The 25362-nt window shown below is 42.2% G+C and overlaps 1 protein-coding gene across 2 annotated transcripts in view; it reads right to left on the reverse strand.

Annotated features, from left to right (window-relative positions):
* Positions 1–23602, reverse strand: part of LRP6 (LDL receptor related protein 6) — a 200777-nt gene extending 177175 nt beyond the window's left edge. The window contains exons 1-2 of one of the 2 annotated variants that reach the window (XM_075901099.2): positions 23084–23602; positions 10862–11255 (exon numbers count right to left, since the gene is read on the reverse strand). In XM_075901099.2, the coding sequence (XP_075757214.1) occupies positions 10862–11255; positions 23084–23138 (449 nt within the window). In that variant the 5' untranslated portion in view covers positions 23139–23602. Of the gene's footprint in view, positions 1–4667; positions 4818–10861; positions 11256–23083 lie in introns of those variants that run through there. The other variant, XM_075901104.2, reaches the window with a different exon arrangement.
* Between the last annotated feature and the right edge of the window lie 1760 nt (positions 23603–25362).

Genomic DNA, 25362 nt, shown 5'->3' on the forward strand with positions numbered 1-25362 from the left:
GTGGCCCATAGGTTCTTCTGGTTTTTGTCCACATACTTTTGTCATACAGGAAGGAAAAAAACTGACATGCATGTCCAAGTGAGGTACATGCTGATTGCACACCACATTGTGAGAGCCACGCACATCCTCTGCATCCAATTAAAGTGCTGCTACGGTTCAATTGGCACACCCCACAAATTTTAGGTACGTAACTGTAGTTAGCAAAGCAACCCTTTCACGGGAGACAGCTTGGTTATGACAATCTTGTGGTCCACTGAGGTGAAGGAGGGCCACTCTTGGCCCACTCACTAATCGAGGTGGCCCCTCACCGGCCCAGGCTCTTAGGGTGCCCTCCCAAGCACTGTCTCTAAGTATATATGGTTGTGACTATTTTCTTCCACTATTTGATCTGAGGAAGTGGGTCTGGCCAACGAAAGCTCATCATCTAATAAACCAGTGGCACCCAACCTTTAGAGGCTCCCGGGCACCCGGGAGGTGGGGCCACTCACGCGCCAGGCGCCCGGGAGGTGGGGCCGCGTGTCCCGGGGCATGCCAAGGGACTGGGATGCCCTTGCACCCGGTGCCGGCATGTGCCCTAGGGCCGGGGCCGCCCAAGCGCCTTGCGCCCGGGGCCGAGGCCGCTCAAGCGTCTTGTGCCGTGGGCCCAGGGCCGGCGCTGCCGCCCGACCCGCACTCCTGGGGCCAGCACTGGCACCGCTCAGGCGCCACGCGCCCGAGCGCCTGCATCTGCCCCGGGGCTGGGGCTGCCCAAGCGCTGCACACCCGGCGCCGATGCTTTTCGCGCGCCTGGGGCTGGCGCCTCCTGTGCGCCACGGGTGGGGCCAGCCCAGGTTGTCGGTGGGCACACACAAATGCCCCGGCGGGCACCATGGCGCCCACGGGCACCGCGTTGGGGACCACTGAAATAAACCATCTTGTTAGTCTTTAAAGTGCTACATAGTCCTGTATTTTGCTTCAGCTACACCAGACTAACACAGCTACATTACTATCACTCATCTCTCAAGTCAGTGAGAGAATGGTGAGGATGCATACCACCAATAAAGGTGCAGAGTGGACACCCATCACCACAGTAATTGCTTGTTAGGTCTACTTACTTTTTTAGAGTGGACATGGCCCCTACATTAGGCAATTTTTCTGAAATTTAATTTAAATCTACTATACTCTCTTTTTGGGGGGGGGGGGGAAGGGTGGTTTCTTCCCTTAGGCTATGTCTACACTGCAAGGTTTTTGCGCAAAAAACTGCAGAGTGTGCACACCTCAAATGCGCAAGTAAATCAGCAGTAAAACAGCAGAACAGAGGGCTTTTGTCGGTATAGGTAACTCCCTTTTGCGCTACAGGTATTGCGCAAAAAGGCAAGTGGGGGTGCTCCAGAGGGAAAAAATACAGGTGCTCTGATGGCCATTCTAGCTTTCTTGCGCAAAAGCATCCATGCACTGTAGGCACTCTCTTGTGCAAGAGCACATCACTCTTGCAACGCGCTTTGAGGTGTGGAAGTGCTTCTTGCGCAAGAAGTTTTTGCGCAGAAACTCTTGCGCAAAAGGCTTCTTGTGCAAGAAGCCTGCAGTGTAGATGTAGCCTTAGAATAGCACCGTGCATTTGTCTCTGTTGGCTTTCATTTTTCTGTCTCTAGTCCAGTTGTCCAATTTATCAAAATCTTTCTAAATTTTAGCTGTAACCTTCTCAGTATCAGGAACCTCCCCAAGCTTTGTGTCATCTGCAAACTTGATCAGGATGCTCTCTACCCTTACATTCAGGTAATGAATCAAGGCGCTAAGACAACAATGGACCCAGAAAAGAACCCTGTGGATCCCAACTTGACACTTTTTGTTTGTGGTTGTTTAAAGAAGTATGTATCCACTTAATGGCAGTTCTGGCAAGCCTACATTGCTCCATCTTATCTATCAGAATGTCATGTGGGACTGTGTCAAAAGCCATGCTGATGTCCAGGTGTATCTTGACCTCCACATTCCCCCCATCCTACAAAACAACTAGCCTGGTGAAGAAGGAAACCAAATTGGTTTGGCATTTCTTCTTGGCAAATCCATGCTGACTTCTAGTGATTACCCTTTCATCCTCCAGGCATTCACAAACTGAACATTTTATGTGTTACATGGGTAGCTTCCCAGGTACTGTATCCATAGACCAGTCAGTCTGACTTTCTTTACTGGCTCTCCCTTTTCCCCCGTTTTAAAGACAGACACTATGTTAGCTCGTTTCCAGTCTTACAGGACCTCTCCGGTCATCCATGAGTTTGTAAATATTAATGCCAGTAGCTCTGCAATTTCTTCAGCTTAATTCCAACAGTACCCTTTATTAAATTGTGTTAGTTAAAAATTGTTCACCAATACATTTTAAAAATGCAATCTGGCTTCATAGTGCAGGAAGTCATTAGTTGTAATTGTAGGGATTGAAAGCAGGAATAAAACATGAGCATATGCATACCACCAGGGGCAATTTATGCAGAACAGAAATTACTATTTCATTTTAAATATTTAACTTAAGTTATTGAGCAAACACTGCATGTAAACATCTCAAGTTTGTATTAAACTTTTATGTTAAGTTGACAGTTATTTTATTAATTTATATAACCCTTTTCACCACAGCAACTAGGTGTACTCAATGCAAAACATTTCAAACGTTTTAAACCAAAGCCCAATAGCCACATGAAACAAAGTAAGTGGGATTTACAAACTCTTGCACATTTTTTTGGAGGAGATGTGTGGCTCTGTGCAGATTTGAACAGGTAATAAGGGAATTTGTGTTAAAAGTCTAAAGAAGCATTAAATTACATTACTATTATTGTACTTATTTATAATTGTGTGTACAATTTCCTAGTAAAATCATATTTTTTTAAAACTATAAAAGCAAGTTATATTCATCCCCTCTGCATTTCATAAGGGAAATTAAGTTAAGTTTTTAAAAAGCAATCTTCAAAGTCCAAACAATAAAATTGGTTTCTTTCTTCTAAGAATTTAGCACATAAGTGCCTATAAACATTCTGGCAATTGACTAGAAATCAGAGGCAAATACAAATTCACATATTGCAAATCCTATGCCACAAAACGTCTTCTGAAAAAATTGTTTTCAATTTTGAAAATGAGTTTTCTCGCACCTATACAATGGCTAGGACCCAACATCCCTCAATAGAGATTTTCAAAGCATTCAGTGTGAAACCGCTGACCTCCGAACTTCTAGCGTGGTTTTGCCTACAATAGAGAACTGAATAGTTTGTAATTCAAGCAGTAGTGTGCTTGCATCAGCCACGAAGAATTGGTTTACCACTGCACAGCTATATTAGAATTCTCCTTAATGGTTTTGGTTGCAAGCAGTGTTCCCTCCAATTTTTGTTATGTCCAAGTGTGCAACGATGGTTGTTATATGCACCAATATGGAGATGATGTGCAACACATCACCTCCATATTAGTGCACATAATAAAATTAATTCTGTACATTGACAATCTGTGGCGGGGATGAGGCCAAGGGATTTCGGGGGGGGGGGGGAGGGAAGGGGCTCAGGGTTTGGGAAATGAGGGCTCTAGCTGGAGGTGTGGGCACTTGGATAGGGATGAAGTGTTTGGGGTGCATGAGGAGGCTCCAGGCTGGGGCTAAGGGGTTTGGAATGTGAGAGCAGACTCAGGGCAGGAGGTTGGGCTGGGGATGCAGGGCCTGGCCACAAGTTATGGTGCAGGAGGGGGCTCATGGCTCAGTGTGGGGTCTAGGAGTAGCTAGGGTGGTGATTGGGGCACTTACCTAGGGCAGCTACCAGGTGTCTCCGTGCTGCCTTGTGCTCACCTGCAGACACAACCCTTGGTTGCTTCCATTGGCCAAGATTTCCAGCCAATAGGAGCTGCGAGGTCAGAGCTTCCCAGTGCTCCCAATAACAGGGCTCCAGCCAGTGGAGGGTAGGAAGGAAGGCTTCTGATTCCTCACTCCCCCCCCCCCAAACACCAGGAAAGGCTACCCCAAACACAGAGGCTTTACAGGCTGTATCCTAGGCCCCAGGGTAAGGAGACCCCAGGCTGCAACCCTTAAAAACCCTTCTTACTCTGGGTCTGCTGGTGGGTTCAAGGAAATAATGATTTACAAAATTAAACTGATTTCTTACATTTAAATGTGCTGTCAAACCTTAAAATTAATCAAGATTACTCATGCAATTAAAAATTAATCATGATTAATCACACTGTTAAACACCATTTAAATATTTTTGTACATTTTCTATCATTTCATATACAGATTTCAATTACAATACAGACTATAAAGTAGAACGGTGCTCGTTTTATATTATTTACTATATATATTTGCTCTGTTGAAAAGAAATAGAAGAAAAAAATATTTCAATGCACCTTAGACAACTACTGTAATGCAATCTCTCTATCATGAAACTTGAACTTACAAATGTAGGATTTTTTTTTAACATAATGGCACTCAGAAATGAAACAATTTAAAACTTTAATGCAGGTAGGGGTCCCAGGAGGACAGAGGTGATGATGGGAGCAACCAATGACTTATGGAGGAGGACAGTGATGGAGGTGTCTTGCTGCTGCTGCTGCTGCTACTGGGCTGGCCAGGCTCAGCTCCTTTTACTGAGCTGGGTGGCTATTACCTCAGGGACTTAGCACCAATATGGCACAGGGGGGAGAGTCTGGTGTAGGGAGGCTGAGCTTACCTAGACCTTAGTTCTCTATGGAATACGCTCCAGCCCCATCCAGTGTGAGAGGCAAAGGATCAGGATCCTTACTTCTCCATAGGAACTGGGACGGAAGTCACCTCCTCTTCTCTCTTACTGGAGGAGGACTGGGTTACTGCATCAGACCCGACACGGGTCCTTCTATTGCCAGTGCCTCCTTCCCAGCACAGGGGTATGTTTAAAAAAAAAAACATAATTAAAAAAAATTACAATCAATCACAGGCATTAACTGCAATTAATTGACTACCCTAATAATTTAAATCAAGATTTTGATTTACATGTTACTCGTTCTTTACTTTCTTCGTGTTAAATGGCTATAGTTGATGCTTTGTACTTCTTTAATTAGTTTCCTAATTGTTAGTAGGGTGAAAAAATGCTCTGAACTCTGAAATTCTAAGATGCTTCACACTTAAAATGCTCATCTATCGTGAAAAGGCAAATCCAGTATCTCATTAAACATCATTACTATCAGAACAGTACAGACACCAATGCAAAACTGACAAGCATATTGTCTGCGCAATAGTTGCGGCTCACACCAACTTCTGAAATACTCAACTTGAACAAGAAAACTGAAGCATTTCTACAAGGCCACACTCCCACATCAGAGCTTCTGGGACTGGTGCTCCTAAGATAACCTAGCCGTTTTGCCTAACTAAAGCATCAGAGACGTCACTGTTTACAGGGCTGCGGCACATCGAGTGAGAGAGAGAGAGAAGCATATAAAGCTTCTTATGTTATATTCTTATGACTGAGAGAGTGTTGGCAGCAGAAGGTGGTGCCAGTAATTCCCCTGCCTGTAGTTCCCACCATCCAGTTACTCATATGCACTTTGCACTAACTTCATACTCTTATTGTAGAAAACCTTGGCTTCTGCGTGTATAAAAACGGTCAGTTTATTACTGTATTGAAAGTCTAAATAACTTTGTATTGTTAACAGACACTTTTTTGTTTTCAAGTTTCAAATATGTTATGCCACCAAGGGGAAAAAATAAAATGTTAATAAAATTTTAGATCTGAATGATGCAAATGTTATATACATACTTAACTCTAAGGATTCAGGTTATGGGGACTAGACATGCAAATAAATTTACATTCATGCTGAAGGGCCTGTGTACACATGTATGTATTCTTTAATGAACTCTGTATGTGGATATTCTTATTCCAGATTAAGGGCACCATTTTTCCAAATTAGATAATTTACTCCACTACTTTGGTTGTGGATTTAAGTCAGAAAAAGGAACTCTTCGTCCACTTTTTTTTTTTTACTTGTATCTTCTTACAATAGTCACTTTGCTCCTGTCACTGAGGTGACAGTGTGTAAAAATGTATAGGTATGCCAAGTCTCCACTAGAAAAATTAGACTAATTAAAGCAATTACAAGCCTCATACAATGCCTCAAATGGCATACAAAAACTGCATACTAAAAATCACTCCTACAGTCATGTTTAGTTCTAACTTCTTGAGCAAGCATTACATTGAAATGGCAATGCTGGTGTTGCTGTGTTGGTCCCAGGACAAGAGAGACAAGTTGGGTGAGGTACTATCTTCTACTGAACCAACTTCTGAACTCTGTTCATTGATATCTTACTAAATTTATACAGCCCTTTTCTCTGCAAGAGAATGATTCCAATAACCAATTCACTATGATTTAAATAATTGATTTAAATCCCTCAATTTTGAAATACATCATTGATTTAAATCAGGTTGAGACTTTTTCAAATGAGTTTTACAATGTGCTATTACAATTTTTAATTAAAATGAATAAATACTGGATTGTGTGTGTCAATGCCACCAATTCCACACTGGCATCTGATCTATAACACGTGTAGCAACTGACACTGTAGTCAAACAATATGGGTCAATAAAAAGAGACATGTAATAACTAGAAGAGTATGATATGTAAATTGAAGCATGAGAAAAATCATTCCATTTCTTTAGAGAAGGTTTAAACTTAAGAACTACCTCCATCACATATCGGGAAATCAGCCTACACTGTCATGAAAAACAGTACACTACTCTGTGCGATGTCACCCAGTAAATGAAAATTATTACAATGTGAACTGATTATAAAATTTTACTTGAGTTTTTACTAGCAATTATTTTAACTCTGGAGTTAGCCAAATTAAAAATATACCACTGAAATGTAGGACATTAGTTAGACCTTCCAGCAGACTTTTAAAATTCCTTTTCACTTCACAGTATACCCAGACGTGAGAAAAACTAGTTAGTCTTGGTAGCACATTCCTCGAGACTTTATCACCAACTCTTTAACATTGATTTTTTTCTTTTTGCATAAAACTAATAAATAAAGCTGTCTGTAGAAAATGTCTGTTTATGCATTTTCATCAGCTGCACCACTATTAAGAACAGCTTCAGTTGTAGGTTGACAAAACAGTCCCGAAAAAGGGGATTGGGACTTGGTTGAACCGTCTTCTAAAACAGTAATGAAAACTCTCAGTGACTTCAATTGACTATAGCATCCCTTTCCCCTCCCACTGAACCACACATACAGAGTTTATTCCACTGCCAGGAAAATAACTGTCAAATAATCAACTGCAGCGCAGAAAATTAAAACCTGAAGCTTAGGCCATATGTCTACACAGTTGGCTAGAAATACCTCTATGCATTTTAAGTTACGCTGGCTTTCTGTATATAAAAATGCCAACCAAAAAAAAAAATTATACTTGGTTCCCCATGCATAATCTACCAATAATGATACATAAAGCTAGGAGGTTTTGGCAGTGATAGTGATGATTACCCCATCCATTTATTTTCCCACTATCTCCACTAGAGCAACATTCCCTATGAGAGCATTCCATTCCGCAGATTGGCCAACACTGTTTGGGGCAACTTCCTGGCTGACAACAATACGAGAGCCATTCCAAAGTTCTCGAAGGCCTGAAAAACTAGTGCAACTGGGGATAAGGGAAATTTGTTTTGAAAACTGTGGTTAGAAAACTCAAAAGTCATGTTACAATTTAATGGGGCACTGCCAAGAAGTCATGATGCAACATCTAAATAAAATTAAACTGCTTTAATGGTGCACACACATTCAATTCAGTACTTTTGTATTTCTACATCAAATGTATCAACACCTTTTAAAGGTTTTCACAACCAACTCAGCTAACATCGGGGACTTCTTACACATGCCACTTTATACTAAAGATGTTAAATAGTGGTTAATTTACTAGTCAAGTAGTCAATGGAATTTCCATCGACTCCTCAATAATCACTTCTGCATTCCTCCTTTGTAGAAGAGCCCCAGCAAGGGCTCTTGTACATTTCAAAGGAGCAATGCGGAACACTGAGTGCAGCCTGGGACCAGCGGGAAGTCCTGCTGACTCTGGACTGCACATGGCGTGCCTGCTTTGAAATGTACACGAGTCTCCAATGGGGGTTCTTGTGCATTTCAAAGCCAAAGCAAACTCATGGAGGCTGGGGTCAGAGGGGGACTTTGAGTCCCCCGCTGACCCCAGGCTCCATGTTGCACTAGCCATTTGAAATTCCACGCGGAACCCAGTGTCAGCTGATCCTGGGTTCCACAGAAATGTGGCACGGAGCCTGGGATCAGCTGCGGCACTGCCCTTGATGTAACCTCTTCCCTCCTTCTCCCTCCCCATTTTGCTGCCACTATCTGATTGAGGCAGCAAGGGGCGGGGGAGAGAAATCAACTAGTTGACTATCTGCGTATCGGATAGTTGACTAGTCTTTAACATCCTTATTTTATACTAGATAGATTAATGATGTAGAGGGGTAGCTGGTTATCCAGTAAGCACTGCCTTATTGGCAAGCTTATCCTGGTAACCGGCTAACCAGAACCTAGCCTGTCCTGAGCAGACCCCCCCCCCACCCAGGGGGCTATATTTGGCCAGGCTGGGCCCACTGCACCGCAGACTGATTAAACATATAGTTTAACTGGTTAACATTTTTAGCAGGATTTTACATCCCTTTTAGATTAGACTTTTCTGAAAATGGTCACTATATTTTCTCATTAAACCTTATTTAGTTGCCAAGACATTTTACTTTATAAAACTGAAATAAGGAACAACTGAGCATAAGAAGAGTGACAGGGTTTGTTTCTCAAGTTCTAGTTTTTACTATTAGGCTGCTTCATTGTAGGTTCCACACAGAGCCAATGGGCACCAATATAAAACTCCCAGACAGCACACATCTATCTATGCAGCCATCAATAACAGGGATGTTTGCGTATAAGCGACTATTTACTTGATAAGTGGATGCTTATTGGTTAACAGTGCTGGTTACACTCAGCGAAGCCTCCTCCCCAGGAGCTGGGCAGACAAGGGCTGCCCACTCTGCTCCTGGGGAAGAGGCTTCATTGCAGCAGCAAAGCTGACAGTGAAGCCTCCTCCCCAGTAGTGGAGTAGGCAGGGGGCTGGCAGTCCCATTTCCAGGGAGGCTTTGCTATGGGCTCTACAGTATAAAGCTAAGCTAAGCTTTATACTGCAGCGCCCACAGCACAGATAACCGAGTAATTGCTGAGATTTTCAATGGTCATATTGTTACCCTATTACTTAATTGTTAACATCCCTAATAAAGAAGTGTTACTGAAACAGAAAAAATAATTTTCATACTTTTCATGTTTCCATCCTTGTGCTTAATGATCAGGAGAAAAATTTTGACTTATGACCAGTATAATAAAACAAAAGCACTCTCCTCTCTGACAGTTGTCTTACTATTGCAGATACAGGTGAACTTTCTTGCTCAATCAAATTAAATTAAAACACACTTTATTTGTAAGCTACTCTGCACTGTGGACTATATTCAATTTTTAAGAAAACAAATGTTGGTGTAAAGTGAGCCACTAGGTTACTGCACCAGTCTTTCCCTTCTGGAGACCATCAGCATTAAAAAGAACATCACAAGCCACCATGCATTTCATGGTCTTGTCCTAAACTTCAGTAGATATTCATCTACAGTAAAACTCCATTGGTCCGGCATCTAATGGTCCGGCACTATCAGGAACCCGGAAGTGCTCCGGGCAGCCGGACCATTGGAGCTGCTCTGCCCCCAGCTTCCCCAATTTAGCTGCTCAATCAGGGAAGCTGAAGGCAGAGCAGCTGGAGTGCCGCCAGATAGCGCCGAGGGGCAGCGCTACGGGACCTGAGGGACCAACCCGGCAGCCCCCACAGCTGCTCTGCCCCAGGTGTCCCCAAGAGCAGCTGGGGTGCTGCCAGGTTGGTCTCGCAGCACCAAGGGTCGGCGCTACCGGACCAACCCGGCAGCACTCCAGCTGCTCTGCTGCAGGCGTCCCTGATTCAGCCGCTGCTGAAACAGCATCCTCCCCACCCCCGACTCCTCATAGCCCCCCCTTCCGATAGTCCGGCATATCTGATAATCCGGCACCCCCTGGGTCCTAAAGGTGCTGTACATCCCAAACCTGTCACTGAATTTAGCATGCTTGATAGCAGCCATTTAGGAGAGGCCCTCAGAAGAGAATAACCAGAGAGTACTGCAAGTCACAACTAAGTTCCACTACCAGACCTTGAAATCAGAGTTAAGGAGAAGAAAGCTTATACTATGCCTACCCTAAACCAGTTGTACAGTATCATTGTTTTTATTATAACAGAATTTCCCAAAAGCACTAGGGTCAGATGCTTGTAATAAATGTATTTTCTAACTGAGGGCTGAAACCTCTTCCTGAACATTATTAGTTTGTTTTTTCCTCATGTAGTACAACATTTACACTAGATCATAATAGAAATGCTGAGCAAACACCAAAAAAAAAAAAAGTTATTCAGAGCACAGCAGCTCCATAGGCAGATGTTGGCTTTACAAACAAAACTGCATCTGTTTTCACATATTAAGAGACGAGTGAATTAGCATCCCCTGCACTGCTATTACAAAAAGACTAGTTTCTTCTCACATAGTTTGCTTGCACATCTGATGTTCAACAAGCCCCCTTACACATACACAAAAAACAAATCAGCAATACTGCCAATTATTTCACATCTCACAGCAAGTGCAAGAAACCCTAGACCATCATCTGGTATGCAAACTGGTTTAGGGCAGTACCATATTTAAAGGTCACAGCATAACTAGAAACATGCAGATATCTTCAAAAAGTACATTGTTAAATGAATTTCAATAACTGATAAACAGGACATGCCAAAAATTTTAAAAAAACCACACCCCCCCCAAAACCAAAGACTTACCCTCTTGCAGGATCTAAGGCTATTGCTCTGGGCTGATCCAATTCTTGCCAAAATAAAACTTTTCTCAAAGATCCGTCTAAATTGGAAACCTCAATCCGATTTGTTTCAGAATCCGTCCAGTATAGTTTCTCTCCCAGCCAATCGCATGCCAACCCATCAGGTGACAAAAGCCCAGAAATGACCACATTCTGTACACTCCCAGTTCTGTTAAATTCTGTTCGTTTAATAGCTTCTTCGCTCACATCACTCCAGTATATCAACCCCTGGACAAACACAAAGTCCACTGCAGCTGCATCTTCCAAACCACCCACTACAACTGTAGCGTTCTCTTTTCCATTTGCAGCATCCACCAATCGCAGATCACGCCGGTTTGCATACAGCAGCAGCGGGGTAGCTTTAGGTGGAGGAAAAAAAATGACACACATTAGCATAAGTCAGGCTATTACAATTTAAGGCATTAGTAGTTTCACAGAAATGGTATATAAAAGAGCCAATTCAATTATCCCCAAAAAAGGAAGCCTTTGGAAGTTAACTAGATAACCTGAAGACACAGTTTAAAATCTCAGCAAGACTCTCTCAGCCCTCGCAAAGGAGATAAATTACTAACATACTATCCTATGGTGTGTGTAATTCAAATAAGATGATTAAAAAAAACAGGTCTCAATATATTCACTAAAGATCACATGGACACCTTTTCCTACGAGAGCAGAGTTTAATCAGTATGTGAAGGGGAAACTGAGGTAAGCGTGCTGTGCACGATTTGCTCACCTGCTGCTGCTTTCCAATCTAAAGTATGTTCCTTACTAACGGTACATACTTTGAAGCAGCTTGGAATACAAGATCTCATATAAAATGTTAATTACTACTAAAGTGAAGGGGAAAACCAGGGCTATAGAAACTGTGTGAAGTCTTCTTTCAAACTAAGGCCCACCTTCCCATGTTCAGTTACCTGATCAAATATTGTGGGTTTGGGTTTTTGGGGTTTTTTGTTTTTTTGGCATGCCTACCACACACTTTCTGCAGTCAGTATAACTTTCATAAGTAACCCATGAATAAATCTATTGGAAGGCAAGAATCATGAAAACAGAGATTTTAAAATGTAACATATCCATTTAATTATACTCAACCACCAGTATCACATGACATCTTGATTATTTATGCTTCAAGTAAAATTAGTAAGAACCGTTATTTAAAAAGGGAGAAACACCACAAACAAAATTCCTTTTCACAATGCTATCACAAAACACAACTAGCCTTCTCTGTGGTAGCTCAGGTACCATTGTGATGAAGAAACATAAAATGGCAAGCTAGACACTGAGGTTGGCCTTCCAAATATATTCGTGTGCATGTCGTTATATCATTACTATCAACTTAGAAAATTGTAGACTAACCTACAACTTTAAGTTTCCTCTACAGCAGCTTTTCCCAAACTATGGGCTGCAGCCCGCTACCGGGCTACGAAAAAAAAAAAAAAAAAAAAACAGGCCTCAGCATGGCTGCCGGGATGAGAGTGGGGAGGGGTGGGCTGGGAGGAGATGGGTGTGGGGGGGAAACCAGCCGTCGGGAAGCAGGGTTGGGGGCAGCGGGGCTGTCCGGCAGAGATTGAGGGCTGCAGCAGGGTTGGGGGCAGTGGGGCTGTCTGGCACAGATGCTGGGGGGAGGCTGGTGAAAGCAGGGTTGGGGGCAGCAGGGCTGTCCGGTGGAGATCGGGGTTGGCGGGCTGCAGAAGCAGGGCTGGACCCGGGGGGGGGGGGGGGGGGGGAGGCTGGCTGGGGGGGAGATTGGGAGGAGGAGGACTGGAGAACCAGCCACTGGAAGCAGGGCTGGATGGGGGCAGCAGGCTGGCCAGGGGAGATTGGGAAGAGAAGCGTGGGCCGGCAATTGGACGGCGGGAAGTGGGACTGACCTGGGCACATGCAGACCCAGGCACACGAGTGAGTCCAGCCCCAGGGATTCCATTTTGCCCTCCCTCCCCCCCCCCCCCCATACCATCCCTCAAGTAGTTGCAAACTGCCTGGCTGGTAGACACACTCATGCAGCATGAGCTCATCTACCAGCCAAGCAGTTTGCAGCTACGGACTGAAACACCTAATAATAATAATAATAAAACTTACCTAATTAGAAAATGCCAGCCTGCTAAAAAATTTACTGGCAGGGAGGGAAGGGAAATGCATGTAGTCTGTAACATTAATCTATGAGCGTTTGCTTATCTGTTAATCGGCTATACCAGGGTTCCCAAACTTTTTGACACGGGGACCAGTAAATCCATTCACGACCTTTTGGAGGACTGGTAACATTCATTTGCATATTCATTAATCAAATGATGAATATTCAAATAAGTTGTTTCTGGTCCTCCCAAAGCCCCCAGTGCCAGCTTTAGCAAAGCTTTTGATACAGTCACCCACAATATTCTTGTCATCAAGTTAAAGAATATGGATTGGATAAATGGAGTGTAAGAGACAGAAAGCTGGTTAGACATGGGTTTCCCAAACTTTTTACTTTAGTTGGAACCCTTTTTTTCAGTACTTTTTTTGCACCCGAAAAATATAAACATAAAAACAAACTGAGAAAATACCAGACATATAACATGTCTGGTATTTTCTCATTAGATACATTTTATTATTACTAGATGTATCAGTTTGTAGTTTCAAACTGCCTGGCTGCTAGATGTACTCAGGCTGCATGAGTGTGTCTACCAGCCAGCCAGTTCGTAACTACTCGAGAGCGTGGAGGGGGCACAATAGAATCCCCAGGCTGGACTCACTCATGCTTTGCGGGGGGAGGAGGGGGACACAGCACCCTGAGATCTACATATGGCTGGGTCAGTCCTGCTCCTCTCGCCCCCGCTCCAACTCTGCAATTGCTTTTGCGCAAAATCTTGCCAATGTAGAGACAGCCCAGATGTGTCAAGAATAATCACGAAGGCACTGCTGTGTCCAACACAACTACATTGCAGAGGTTGTTCATGCTTTATGGGAGCTCAGGAATGATTCAGAAAGATGTCCTTTTCACAAAGTGATGTAAATTAATCGAATTATACTTCAGATGAAATCTGACTACAAGCATGACTCACAGTTTTACACAGACTGATTCAAAAACACAACTTGTAGTGGGTTCTGAAGGGGTGGGTGATTAGAGTATCAAGCCTTTCAAGTTGGTGTGACTTTTAGAAATCAGGCATCCATCAGCAAATGATAACTCTGAGGATTTTTTCCCCCAGCAAAAACCTGACACTTTGAATAAATACACCAGACCTGATTACTCAAACTAGCAGCATCAATAGGAAATGCCCTTCAAGCTTTTTATATGGTACTCATTTGAATTAGACAGCAGTAGAGAAAACTATTGCAAAAAAATCCTTTTCTCTGTGTAACTGATATAGGATTTGTTTGGGGGGGGGGGGGTTGGGACATAGGATGGGAAGAAGCTATTGCACTGAAAAGCATGCTTTTGTTCAAAACACTTTTCCGTGCTTTATTAAAGACATGGCACAAGATGTCCAAGAAGAACTGCTTTCAGAACTCAAACAGCAGCAGCTACTCAGCAATTCAACTTGATGAACACTTGCTTTTGCTAATGTGCAAAAAAGCAATGTTTGTGGTGTTACAGCCAGTAGTTGGAGATTTCTACATTTCATGGGCATATTGTTTTGCAACCTGCCTGTCTGGAGCCTTCTGACGATTGGTAAAAATAGTGGTCCGATCACATCAATGCAAATCATTATACCTACTGCCTGATGGCTTCACTGTTTCCTATACTAGCTTTTTGCCGGAAAGGAAGTGATTGAAAATCCACAGCTCATCTTTCATGAAGCTGTAAATCAATGCATTTCATTTAAGACCCACCAATGGATTTGTGCTTTTATAGACTGCTCTGTGATGATATGGGTTTCCCTTGCCATTAACTCCTCTCTCATACTCACAAGAAGGGGAAATGCTTACAAGATTTGAATCGTGAACAAAAAAGCAAGTTTATCTCAATTTTTAGTTCTCTCCCTTTGCTAACACTTTCAATGACTTATCCTGGCATGCTTAGGATAAATGCTAAGGGTAGACACATTAGAAGACTTTACAGTTTGTCTTCACAAATGCAAAGAAACCACCAGAATCCTTCAGATTTTGACAGACACTGTCCTGAGCTATCAATTAGGAAATTAGCATGTCCAACCCAGATATTGGGCTATTCTTTCCAGAAGAGAAAGATGTCACTGACTTGACAGCACAGACTGGACCATGGCAAGACAAACTTACTTTTGCTGAAGGAGAAAGTACCGAGTTTTAATAGTATTACATTGTCATCACATTGTCAGCCTCAATTCTCTGCAACTAAAGCATTCTCTTCAATAGTGATGAAAACAAAGTATGAATCACTCAATGATCCAAAGTTACTTCATTTCAGAGTACTTCCCAGTTAAACTTAGTGCACAGCGAATTTTGTTGCCTCATGTACCACACTGAATGCTGAGAATGAAAAGACTGGATTTCCATTATGACTAAAATGCATTTTCATAGCTTCACAACTCTTAATTTTTGTGCAGTTACATATTTTCCGTGCAGCACAGAAGGATTATCTTTGACCACTTACTGGGAGCCTGAAGGTCATGTCAGATGGGCATGTAGATTAACAAAACACTGTTAAAACAAAATGCACACGGTCCAAGTTTAACTCAAAACTATAAATTACCAATCCAAAGATTACATTTCAGTGCCCCAAAAACATTAAATTTTCTATGGGTTGACCTTAAGAAATGGAATTTCTACTCCAAATGAATAGACACAGATTTTGGAGGTGGTTATGATTAATAGCAGATTTTTTTTTTAAATTATTGATCAAGTAATGTAACACAGATCCAACTGTATTTCCACTGCAGAACATACAAATCAGCTTACACATCATGTATGACAAGATGTGTGACAAAATTAACAGATAAACAAACCTATAAAATCAGTGTTATAAAATACCAAACTCCCATCTGTTTCTTTTCAGGTTAATCACTTCAGTTCAAACCCAGTTTTGTGATTTTTAAATATCCCATCTATTTATAAGTTTTTGTTCATGGTATATAGGATGAGTATTAAGCCTTAGTTCAGCTGCTGCCTTATAACATCACTGCTTTTCCACATCGATATCATAAAGTAAATACAAGACTTCCCAGTTAAACTGTGCGCTACATTCCTTTGCTGAACACTGCATGTTATTTTCTCCATTACACCATTATAGTACAAGAGAATTTTGGAATTTCCACAATGAACTAAATAATTTTGAGTACAAATTTCTTTATTCATTGCTGTTCTAGCTATACAGCGAGAGAAGCTGAAATTCAGAATAATCATAAGTTTTTGCTTCTTTTTACATGCAGACAAGTTCTGGAAACTGGCTAACAATGGCCAAGACTTCAAGCAAATGCATTGCACTCCCTCTGAATATTTTTTGTCAAATATCTTTAATATTTAAGAAGTGAAGGCAGCTCGGGAAAAAGTTTGTTGCTAGAAAGCAACCTAAAGTAAAAAATAGTAATATGAAGCAACATCCCCCAGCCTTTTTGTTTGTTTTTGGCAGAGACCAATGAGAGGAAAAGGCTGAAAGGGAAAATAATGTTTCCTTTTATTAATTCACATTTCTATTAGAATAGTAGTAAAAATAGTTTGGCTAAGTGACAGAATTATTCATGTAGTTAGTTGAGTAAGACTAGATTTCCCTTCTCTTCTCTCTCAGAGATGATTAATTTTCAAATTTGACACACAGGACTGACACATGGCCCTAATAAACCAGAATTAAAACAATACTGTCATTTCTGTTACACTGATTTCATTGTAATACAGAGTAATTCAATTTGGGCAATGTAATCCTGTAACAAAAAAAAAAAAAACCTTTGCAAAACCATTTTCCATACCCACATATAAAGCATCCATTATTAGCACATCGGAATCACTGAATATTAAAATAATGTTAAAACTCTGGGGAATTCTCCCAAAATTAATACAGAAACTTTAACTAAAAGAATGCTGTCCACTAAACTACAGTTTAAATGGGATAATCCCAGATGCATATTATTAATCCAGTGGGGGAAGGGGGGAAATGATATAGTATTCCCACTTCACCATCAGATTTGTACATTTGACTCCATTTCAGAGTTATTTAGGGGTCCTGTCAACTGATTAGAAATGTACAGCCTTATATTAAACAGTAGTTAAATTGTTTTTCTTTTTATGGTGATTGATTAAGTAAGCAACTACACACAAGGACATAACAGAAAGGAGAAAACAATTACAACAAGCTAATTTCTAATGCAAATACCACCATTTTAGTCAAACTGAGTACTGCCCACTTGGAGCAAGTAGCTAATCTTTTCACACTGTGAATTCCTTTCCATAAATATTTATAAACTACAAAAACATTTGGATAGTTAAATTAAGTCTTTATAAGTGTGTTAATTTGCCTGCCAAGTATAAATAGGAAAAACATTTAATTTTTAAGGCAATCATCACCCAACATTTATATAATTACAGATGCAATGCTTTCCCCTCCCTACACCTGGAAAATTGTACTGTCACAGAACTATTTTACATCTTTATTCATACTAGCAAGTAATTATGCAACTCTGGTTAAACTGATTAACATGTGGAATAGGTTGTGTAAATATATTCATTTTTAAGAGGAGAGCAAATACTCTTTTTACCCATTAACAATAACCAGATAAAGAACAGAGAAAATCCCAATAATGCTTGTATGCAGTTGGCTCAAAAGAGAAGTAAGTAACATGACAACTGGATTATCATCCATGCCACACTTGTACAAAGCCTCGCATCCTTCACCCAACAATCATCCAGGTTGTGCTCCAAATACTAAGTCAATGGCTGGGACAAATGGCTTAGCTGGGCTTCAGACGAACAAGTATTGTCTGCCTGATGTTAACAGCAGCTTTCTTCCTTTTCATAATAAGCTCTATCCATCAGGCATCCATGAGGTAAACATCTGTGGTTACAGGAAATCCCTTACCAGTATTTTTATTTTCAGCAAAAAGAGATGTATTAAAATATGCCCCAATGTGCTACTTCACAGAAATGGATGGTAGCATAGAATGTAGCACAGTTTATGAGATCTGTATTGGTGGAATCCTTTAAGCTGCCCAAAGTTGCTGAGGGCCTCCTGACAGGACCTAGAACTACCAGTCTGCTCAGGCGCAGCATACCTCTGTATATAAAGGTATCAAGGCAGTCTGCCAAACTGGAAGTGGTCCTGTACAAAAAAGCTGAGGATAACTGAATTTCTGGTGTCATTCCAAAGTCATCTCTCCCATGTATGAGAAACTGAACTGTCTTGGAGAACAACCCATCAGCAAGCCAACCCACGTTATTAACATTTGCCAAGAAGCTAATGAGAATGAATATGCTGCAGACAAAGAGGACAGTGTTGAATTCTAAAGACTGACTGCCAGAGAAGATGGATGGTGAGAGGAGTGTGTGTCTGTCCGTACACACACACACACACACACACACACACACACACACACACTTGATTTCAAATCAAGAAATAAGTATAGCAATGAGTGCACAGAGGTGGATTGTTTAAAACAGGCACATCTGGGATGCAATATTACCATAAGCGTGGAAATACTTGTCTGAAAGGGTGGAAATTCTTTGATTCCCAGAGGCATGCAAATAGGAACTCATGCAGAGGAACTTCCTGACTGAGCTGCTATCTTCTAGCTGAAAAATGTGCACAACTGCAACAAATCCCCCCAGCCCAACCTGCTATCCCTGCAGTCAAATTCACACTTCCAACTAAAACTTAACAAGTGAATAGCAGAGACCACTTACTGGGAAGTAAGGGAGGAGGGAAACCTGAAAATTCATCTCACAAGGTAGCCATGTTAGTTTTAACTTTAAAAACAACAAGTAGTCCTATGGTACCTTAGAGACTAAGAAATATATTGTATCTTGAGCTTTTGTGGTAAAACCCACTTCAACAGATGAGTTGGGTTTTATCCACGAAAGCTCATGATATATTTGTTACTCTCTAAGGTGCCACCGGACTGCTCATAGTCTGAAAAATAATGTCACTCTGAACAATATTTCTGTAAGACGTGGTAATTCCAAGAAATTCTTCAGTCGCATAGCTTTACAGTAAAAGGAAGATACAAGTACCGCATCCCCTTCATGAACCAATGGCAAAGTAAATCACAACTATATCCAAAAAGAAATACCAGCACTCTCCATCACATTTAAACACACTTTGGCAGAATGCTACTTTATATTTTCCTTCAGCCACATTAAACTCTGCTACAATTATCTTTCTACTATTTTATTTTAAAATTCTTCAAGTGGTGATTTAATGGTGGTGAGGGATCTGTGGAAATTACTGTGAAATACAACTGTGCAAATTACTGTATTAAATATAGCATTTTCCAAACCTTAGATCATACTGGTTTCATACATCTCTCATGACAAGAACATAAGAACGGCCATACTGGGTCAGAGCAAAGGTCCCTACAGCCCAGTTTCCTGTCTGCTGACAGTGGCCATTGCCAGGTGCCCCAGAGGGAATGAACAGAGCAGGTAATCCTCAAGCGATCCCTCTCCTGTCACCCATTCCCAGCTTCTGACAAAAGGGCAAACTATGCACAATGCTAGACTAATCTCTGTGGAATGAAAGACAGCCAATTTAAAAGGGTATATAGTTTATACATATGGGGATTGAGGGACGGGGAGAATATATTGTGATAACTTGGAGGAGGACCTACGATCTGATCTCCAGCACTGTGGGCTCCAGGTCTCAAGAAACCCTTTATCTGAAATTCAATGGAGCTCTTATTTGCTGCTCCTCAATGCTGCTACAAGACCCACCTAGTTGTTTCAGAACAAAACAGAGTATGCCTCTTCCCTCCCTCCCTCCCCCCCCCCCCCATTTCTGCTCCCTAGTATTAAGCATGTTGCCTGAGCGGCATCCTTCATCTCCCAGGGAGCCTGGAACCTGTTAGCTTTTCAAAATGAAAACAGAGGACTTAAAAAAAAAAATGTCTAGTGGTACCATTGTATAAACAAGCCTTTTGAGCACATTAGTGGTTTGTCAAAATAAAATTATCCAACCAGCATTTCCACTTCTTCAAGAACTCATCCTGAATATACTACAGTTGCAGAACTGTCCAACACAATGTTGTGATAAGTGTGAATAAATATAATTTATAACCTTTCGAGTCAATCAATTCTTGATGAACTCCTTGCATGAGCAGGATTGACAAGAGTAAATCACTCACTAACCAGTGACAATTAGGAAATTCTCCCCAGAGGGGAGAAAGAGGTAAGACATCAATTCCTGCAGAATCTAACCTGTTCTTTTGTAAAAGAGAAGTTAAGTTTCTAGCACTTACGTTTTTTTTAACTTTGCAAATGTAAACCTATGTGGTGACATTTTTTAGATAACAAACAGGTCCTATGGCCCACCACTACTCTTCCAAGTAAGAACAGAGTATCTAACAAGATTCTGATCAGTTTCACTATTATTAAAAATACCATGGACCACAGTGAAACTGACATGTATTAGGTCATCCTCACACCTCTGTGCACTCAGGAAAGCTCCAAGCAGCAGCAACAGCAAGCATTGCTGATACTCAGATAAGAGGAAGACCCAATCCCAAAAATAAAACTAGAAGCTGGAAGTGTACATTAGCAGTGACCGCCACATCAGTAATCAGGAGGTTCTGAGACAGTGGTTTGCTCTCCCTCACACCACTGCAGCATAATAGGTCAGAGGCCAACATAAAAAATGGAGTCTTTTGGCAGGATTCAGGTTCATCTCCACCTCACGAATACCAGCATTTTCCCTAGAGCTATTAGTGGGACCAGGCTTCTCAACAGGGTTTCACAACCAGAGAGACCCCACATATTGTGTATAAACCTCTGGCTAGTATGTGCCTGGTATATTTTTCCCCAAGCCCCAATCATCAAGGTATAGTGTCCTAATTAATTGGATCTTGCATTTACTGGCGCTAATCCAGATGAGACTGGTAAATGAATTATCAAAGATTCCTACTGTCACCTGGTTATTGGGTAATCTTTGTGCTATGCTCAGTTTATGATGGACAAGTATCCAAATCAAAGATCAGCTTCAAAATTGGCAACCCCATTTAGATGCCACTCTTAGAAGACAGAACGCTGCAAATTAACGTGGCAAAAGAAGAATGTACTCCAGTCCCATTCCTACATATAAAGGAGAGGCTTCACTCTCCATTACTGTCCACTTGGCACTCTGCACAGAACCAAATTCACAAGCCAAGTAGCAAACATATACACAAAACCCTTCACCTTTTCTTGTGTAAAAACACTGTCTGACAATATTATTTGTGGACATTGTCACCTTTGCCTCACTAAAGGGCTGCTGACACCTGAAAATTGAACACATCTCTTCAGATCCAGTTCTCCTCGCAAATCATGTACATTCTTTATTACCAAAGACACATGCATAAAAGTACCATCTTAGTCCCTTCAAAGTTCAGCTGCTCCTGCTGCTTACTCCTACCTGATGTAACAATTAACTGCCATGGAAATTACTGCAATGTCACAGACAGAAGATTCTGATTTCAGGTGGGGAAAACAAACAGCAGGAGCAGATGAACTCTGAAGAAGTAAAGATGCTGCTTTGATGCAAATATCTTCAGTAAAAGATGAAGAGAGAAAAAATGACAATCCAGAATGGTTTATAAATGGAATCTTTCAAAGTTTCCTACATCAGTAGTTCTGTTACCACTTGCAAAGAATATACAACTACAAGCTGATTGATTTGGAAATATGACAGTCATGGTGCCAATATCCCACTGACTTGTGTACTCATGCGCCAATTGCAACTTAAGGGGGGGGGGAGAAGAGTATCTAGTTTAAAACAACAATTACAGTACTAGATGAGTTTTATTGGGAAAATGTACAGTTATAAAGCGTACTGCTCCAAATACATTATTTTTCCTCCATGTCTGAGAATCAGTTACTTAAACTGAACTTTACAGACTCAAGTAGGGTATGAAATGTTACACAGCCTATTTAAATAAATATATTTCTCCAAGAGGATACAATATGGCAAACAGATGCATGGATAGAGGGGTGAGGGGAATCTTTCCTCTTCCAGAGCAGTGATCAACTGGCTCATGCTCTTCCTACAACACAAATCCCCTTCCCCCAAGCTCTTATCTTGATTCAGCCAACCTCTCATCAAAATAAATTAATGGCTGCAAGCCAATTTTTAATTTAGAATGGGATTCCTTTTTCTGATATATTAAAGAATCCCTTCCCTCATTAACTACAGGAAAACAGTTATGTGACAGATACAAACATAGGTCTCCTCCCCCAAAAAAAGATTGTAAACAAGTAGAAATGGTTACAGTAATCAAATATACAGAATACAAAACCTTCCGTTATCTTTCTGTTCTCTGCAATACAGGAAAACGAGGGAAGAGAATATTAAATTTTATATTATAGTGAACAATGAGTGCCATTTGGTAGCTATTTTGAATCCCTTATTTGAAAAGCATATCAACATTCATTCATTCTATATATCAACATTCTTTACAATCAGTCCTCTAAAAAAAACAAACTTCTCTCAAGTCCCAGGAGAGACCCAATACAGATTACTGTGCACGTATTCTGGTGCATGTAAAATACATGATTATTATATACACTTTTTTCCAGTGAAGCGTACAGAACTTCAATTATATCTCAGCATTTCCACTAAGGAGTGGATAAGGGGGGGGGGGTGCAAACAACAACAAACCAGCCAACCCACCACAACATTTTAATGCTCTGCTCACTGAAACGTCTCCCAAAGGGTCTGCCTCGCATCCTAGACTGACGTGCACTGACGACTACAAACCCCGATCTTATTTGAAGTTTGCTCTGTGTGTGTGTACTCCTCAGCACACAGGATAAACAAAAATAAGTCCAACCACCCACCCACACGCACATCCCGCACCAGGTGACTTTCCCTAAAAGCGCCTGGGGGGGGGGGGGGGAGAGAGGTAAAAGGCCGTGCACGGCACTCCCCGGCCCCTGCAGGGCTCGCCTGCGGGAAGTTAGTCCAGAGAGAAAGGCTGGCTCCATGGCACTGCGAAGAGCGCTGCCCCTTCCCCTGGGCCCCTCTCCCCCGCCCCGGCGGCTGGGTCCGGCCTCCCCCCCGCCCCGAGAACATGGCCACTCGCAGCGGCCCCCGCAACTTTCCCCCCCCGTGGCCGCTCACCTCGCATCAGGGCGCAGAAACTGCAGAGAAGTAGGCTCCGCAGCACGGGCCCCATCTTCCGCCTCGGCTCGGCTCGGCTCACCGGCGGGGGCGCGGCGGCGGGGGAGAGCGAGAGCAGCAGCAGCACCTCCGCTGCCAGGTCATACTTCCAGGCCGGGGGGGGGGGGGGGGAGCAGCTGCAGGTCCTCCCCGCCCCTCGCTGTCTGCCTCTAGCAGGCGCCTGGCCCCGTGGCACCCGCCGAGCCCAGGCTCCCCTCCATGCCGCCGCCGTGCCCGAGCGGCTGCGATCCCCACGCCAACTCCGGCCTCCCCGCACAGCGGCGGCGCAGGGATACACGCCCCCCGCCCCGCCCCCGGCCCGGCGCCCCAACGCAGCGCCCTCCTCCGGGTGCCTGCGCCCGCTCAAAACCCGCCGCGCCCCCGACAAAGGCGAGCGCGCGGCCGGGCCGCTCTGCACAAGCGGGCCGCGTCCCCCGGGGAAGAGGCGCCTCCCGCAGCCGCTGTCGCATTCCAATGGGACTATTTTCTTCGCCCTCCTCCTCCTCCTTTTTTTTGGGGAGGGGGCTGCGACGCGGTGGCGGATACCACTCTGGACCTGGGAATGCCGGACCTACTTTCAGCCACAGCGCAGCAGCCGCCGCCGCACAAAGGAAGCTCACTGCTGCTCCTGCTTCAGGTGTCGGGCGCCTTGGGCTCAAGCAAGGCTACGTGCTTGCAGAAGGGCCGGAGCCGCTTTCCTTTTAAATCCCCTTTGTCTGACTCCTGCAGCAGTGCGTTACACACACGCACAGTGTTTGAATGAGGGGTAATGCCCCTGGAACTAGCTGCATATGCAGGCAGCTCCACTCTCCAGTTATGGGACCAACCCTGCACTCCATCTACTTACACTGACTTCAGTGGGAGTTTTGCCTACAAACTGCAGTGTCTTTGTAAAAAATCGACATAATCCCATTTCATCCAGCCCTCAAAATGAAATCTCTGCCAGTCAGTCATGCAAGAGGGTGGAATAATGTTGACATTTAAATATGTATCAGTTTCTTATATACCTTTCCTGATCCGGCCTGCTGATTGCATTGGAAATCCCAGGGGAATGGCTGAGTCATGTAATACTTCAGTATCAGTATCTCTAGAAAAAGTTGAGCAGCATTGTAAAATGAAACTACAACATGAGATCACTATGGACTGCAAAAGATTTTTTTTAATCTTTCCCAGTGCAAAGCCATTATATGTTCTTTGGCTGATGAATTGGTGCAAGTGTGCCTGTCTCATTTCCCAAAACAGTTACTGGATTTTTGTTTTATTTTTTTTGCCTCCTTCACGGAATCAATTGCAATAGTTTTGAACAAATATGGACCACATTAAAAAAAACACAAACATAAAACACAGTCAACATTTCACAATTATTTAAATGTAGCTTCACCACTCCCAAATGACAATCACAAACTACTAGAAACAGATTTTTAAAAATATTTAGGAATAAACTCATAAGAGCTTTTTTAAAAAGTTCATTTCCTCACATATTTTACTCTTTCCTACACAGAAACACTGAATGGAAATTCTTGCACTTACATAGCTTCTTTCATCCACTTTACAAACTTCACTTAATGTCCTGTACTAAGAGACATACGTACCACTTTTGCCCACCAAGGAGTGCAGCAGCTATTTAATAGCATACAGCCACAATAGACAACAGATTAGGACAGAAGTTGAGAGAGCTTCCATATTACATGTAAAGGGTGTTATTGTTCTCAGATGTACTACAAACAAAAATAACTCTTTTAATTTCAGAGTTTACTTTGTTCTTTCCTGATGATCATTTATAGCAGGATGTCAGCACCGGAGACAGACTATAGACCTTAAAGACCCTTGCCTAGGGCTCCAGCTTCTTGAGTCATGTGATTACATCAGAATCTCAGCTTTCATTAAAAGAAAATGGAAAGAAAAATAGATTCTAAGTTTCTAATACTATGGTAGCAAAAAAAAAAAAAAAAAAAAAAAAAGCTTGAAAATTTAAACAAAAATTAAACCAAAGAGACAATTTCTGCCTGAATCTGCAGGCCCCCTACAAATACTAGCTCAGAGATATGTGAACTGCTTCCTTCATCCCAATGGTGAGGGAACTTCAAGACCCACTGTTTTGGGGGAAAAATAACATTGTTTAAGCTGTTCCAGAAAAAAATATTACAATTTTACAATATAATGTAAATTGTAAACTCAATGTTATATAACAGTGATTAGCCTCTTAAACCAAGTATCTGAATCTGTGATTAATTCCCTAC

Source organism: Pelodiscus sinensis, chromosome 1 (genome assembly GCF_052426305.1).
Source record: "Pelodiscus sinensis isolate ZL-2025 chromosome 1, ASM5242630v1, whole genome shotgun sequence".
Lineage (NCBI taxonomy): Eukaryota > Metazoa > Chordata > Testudines > Trionychidae > Pelodiscus > Pelodiscus sinensis.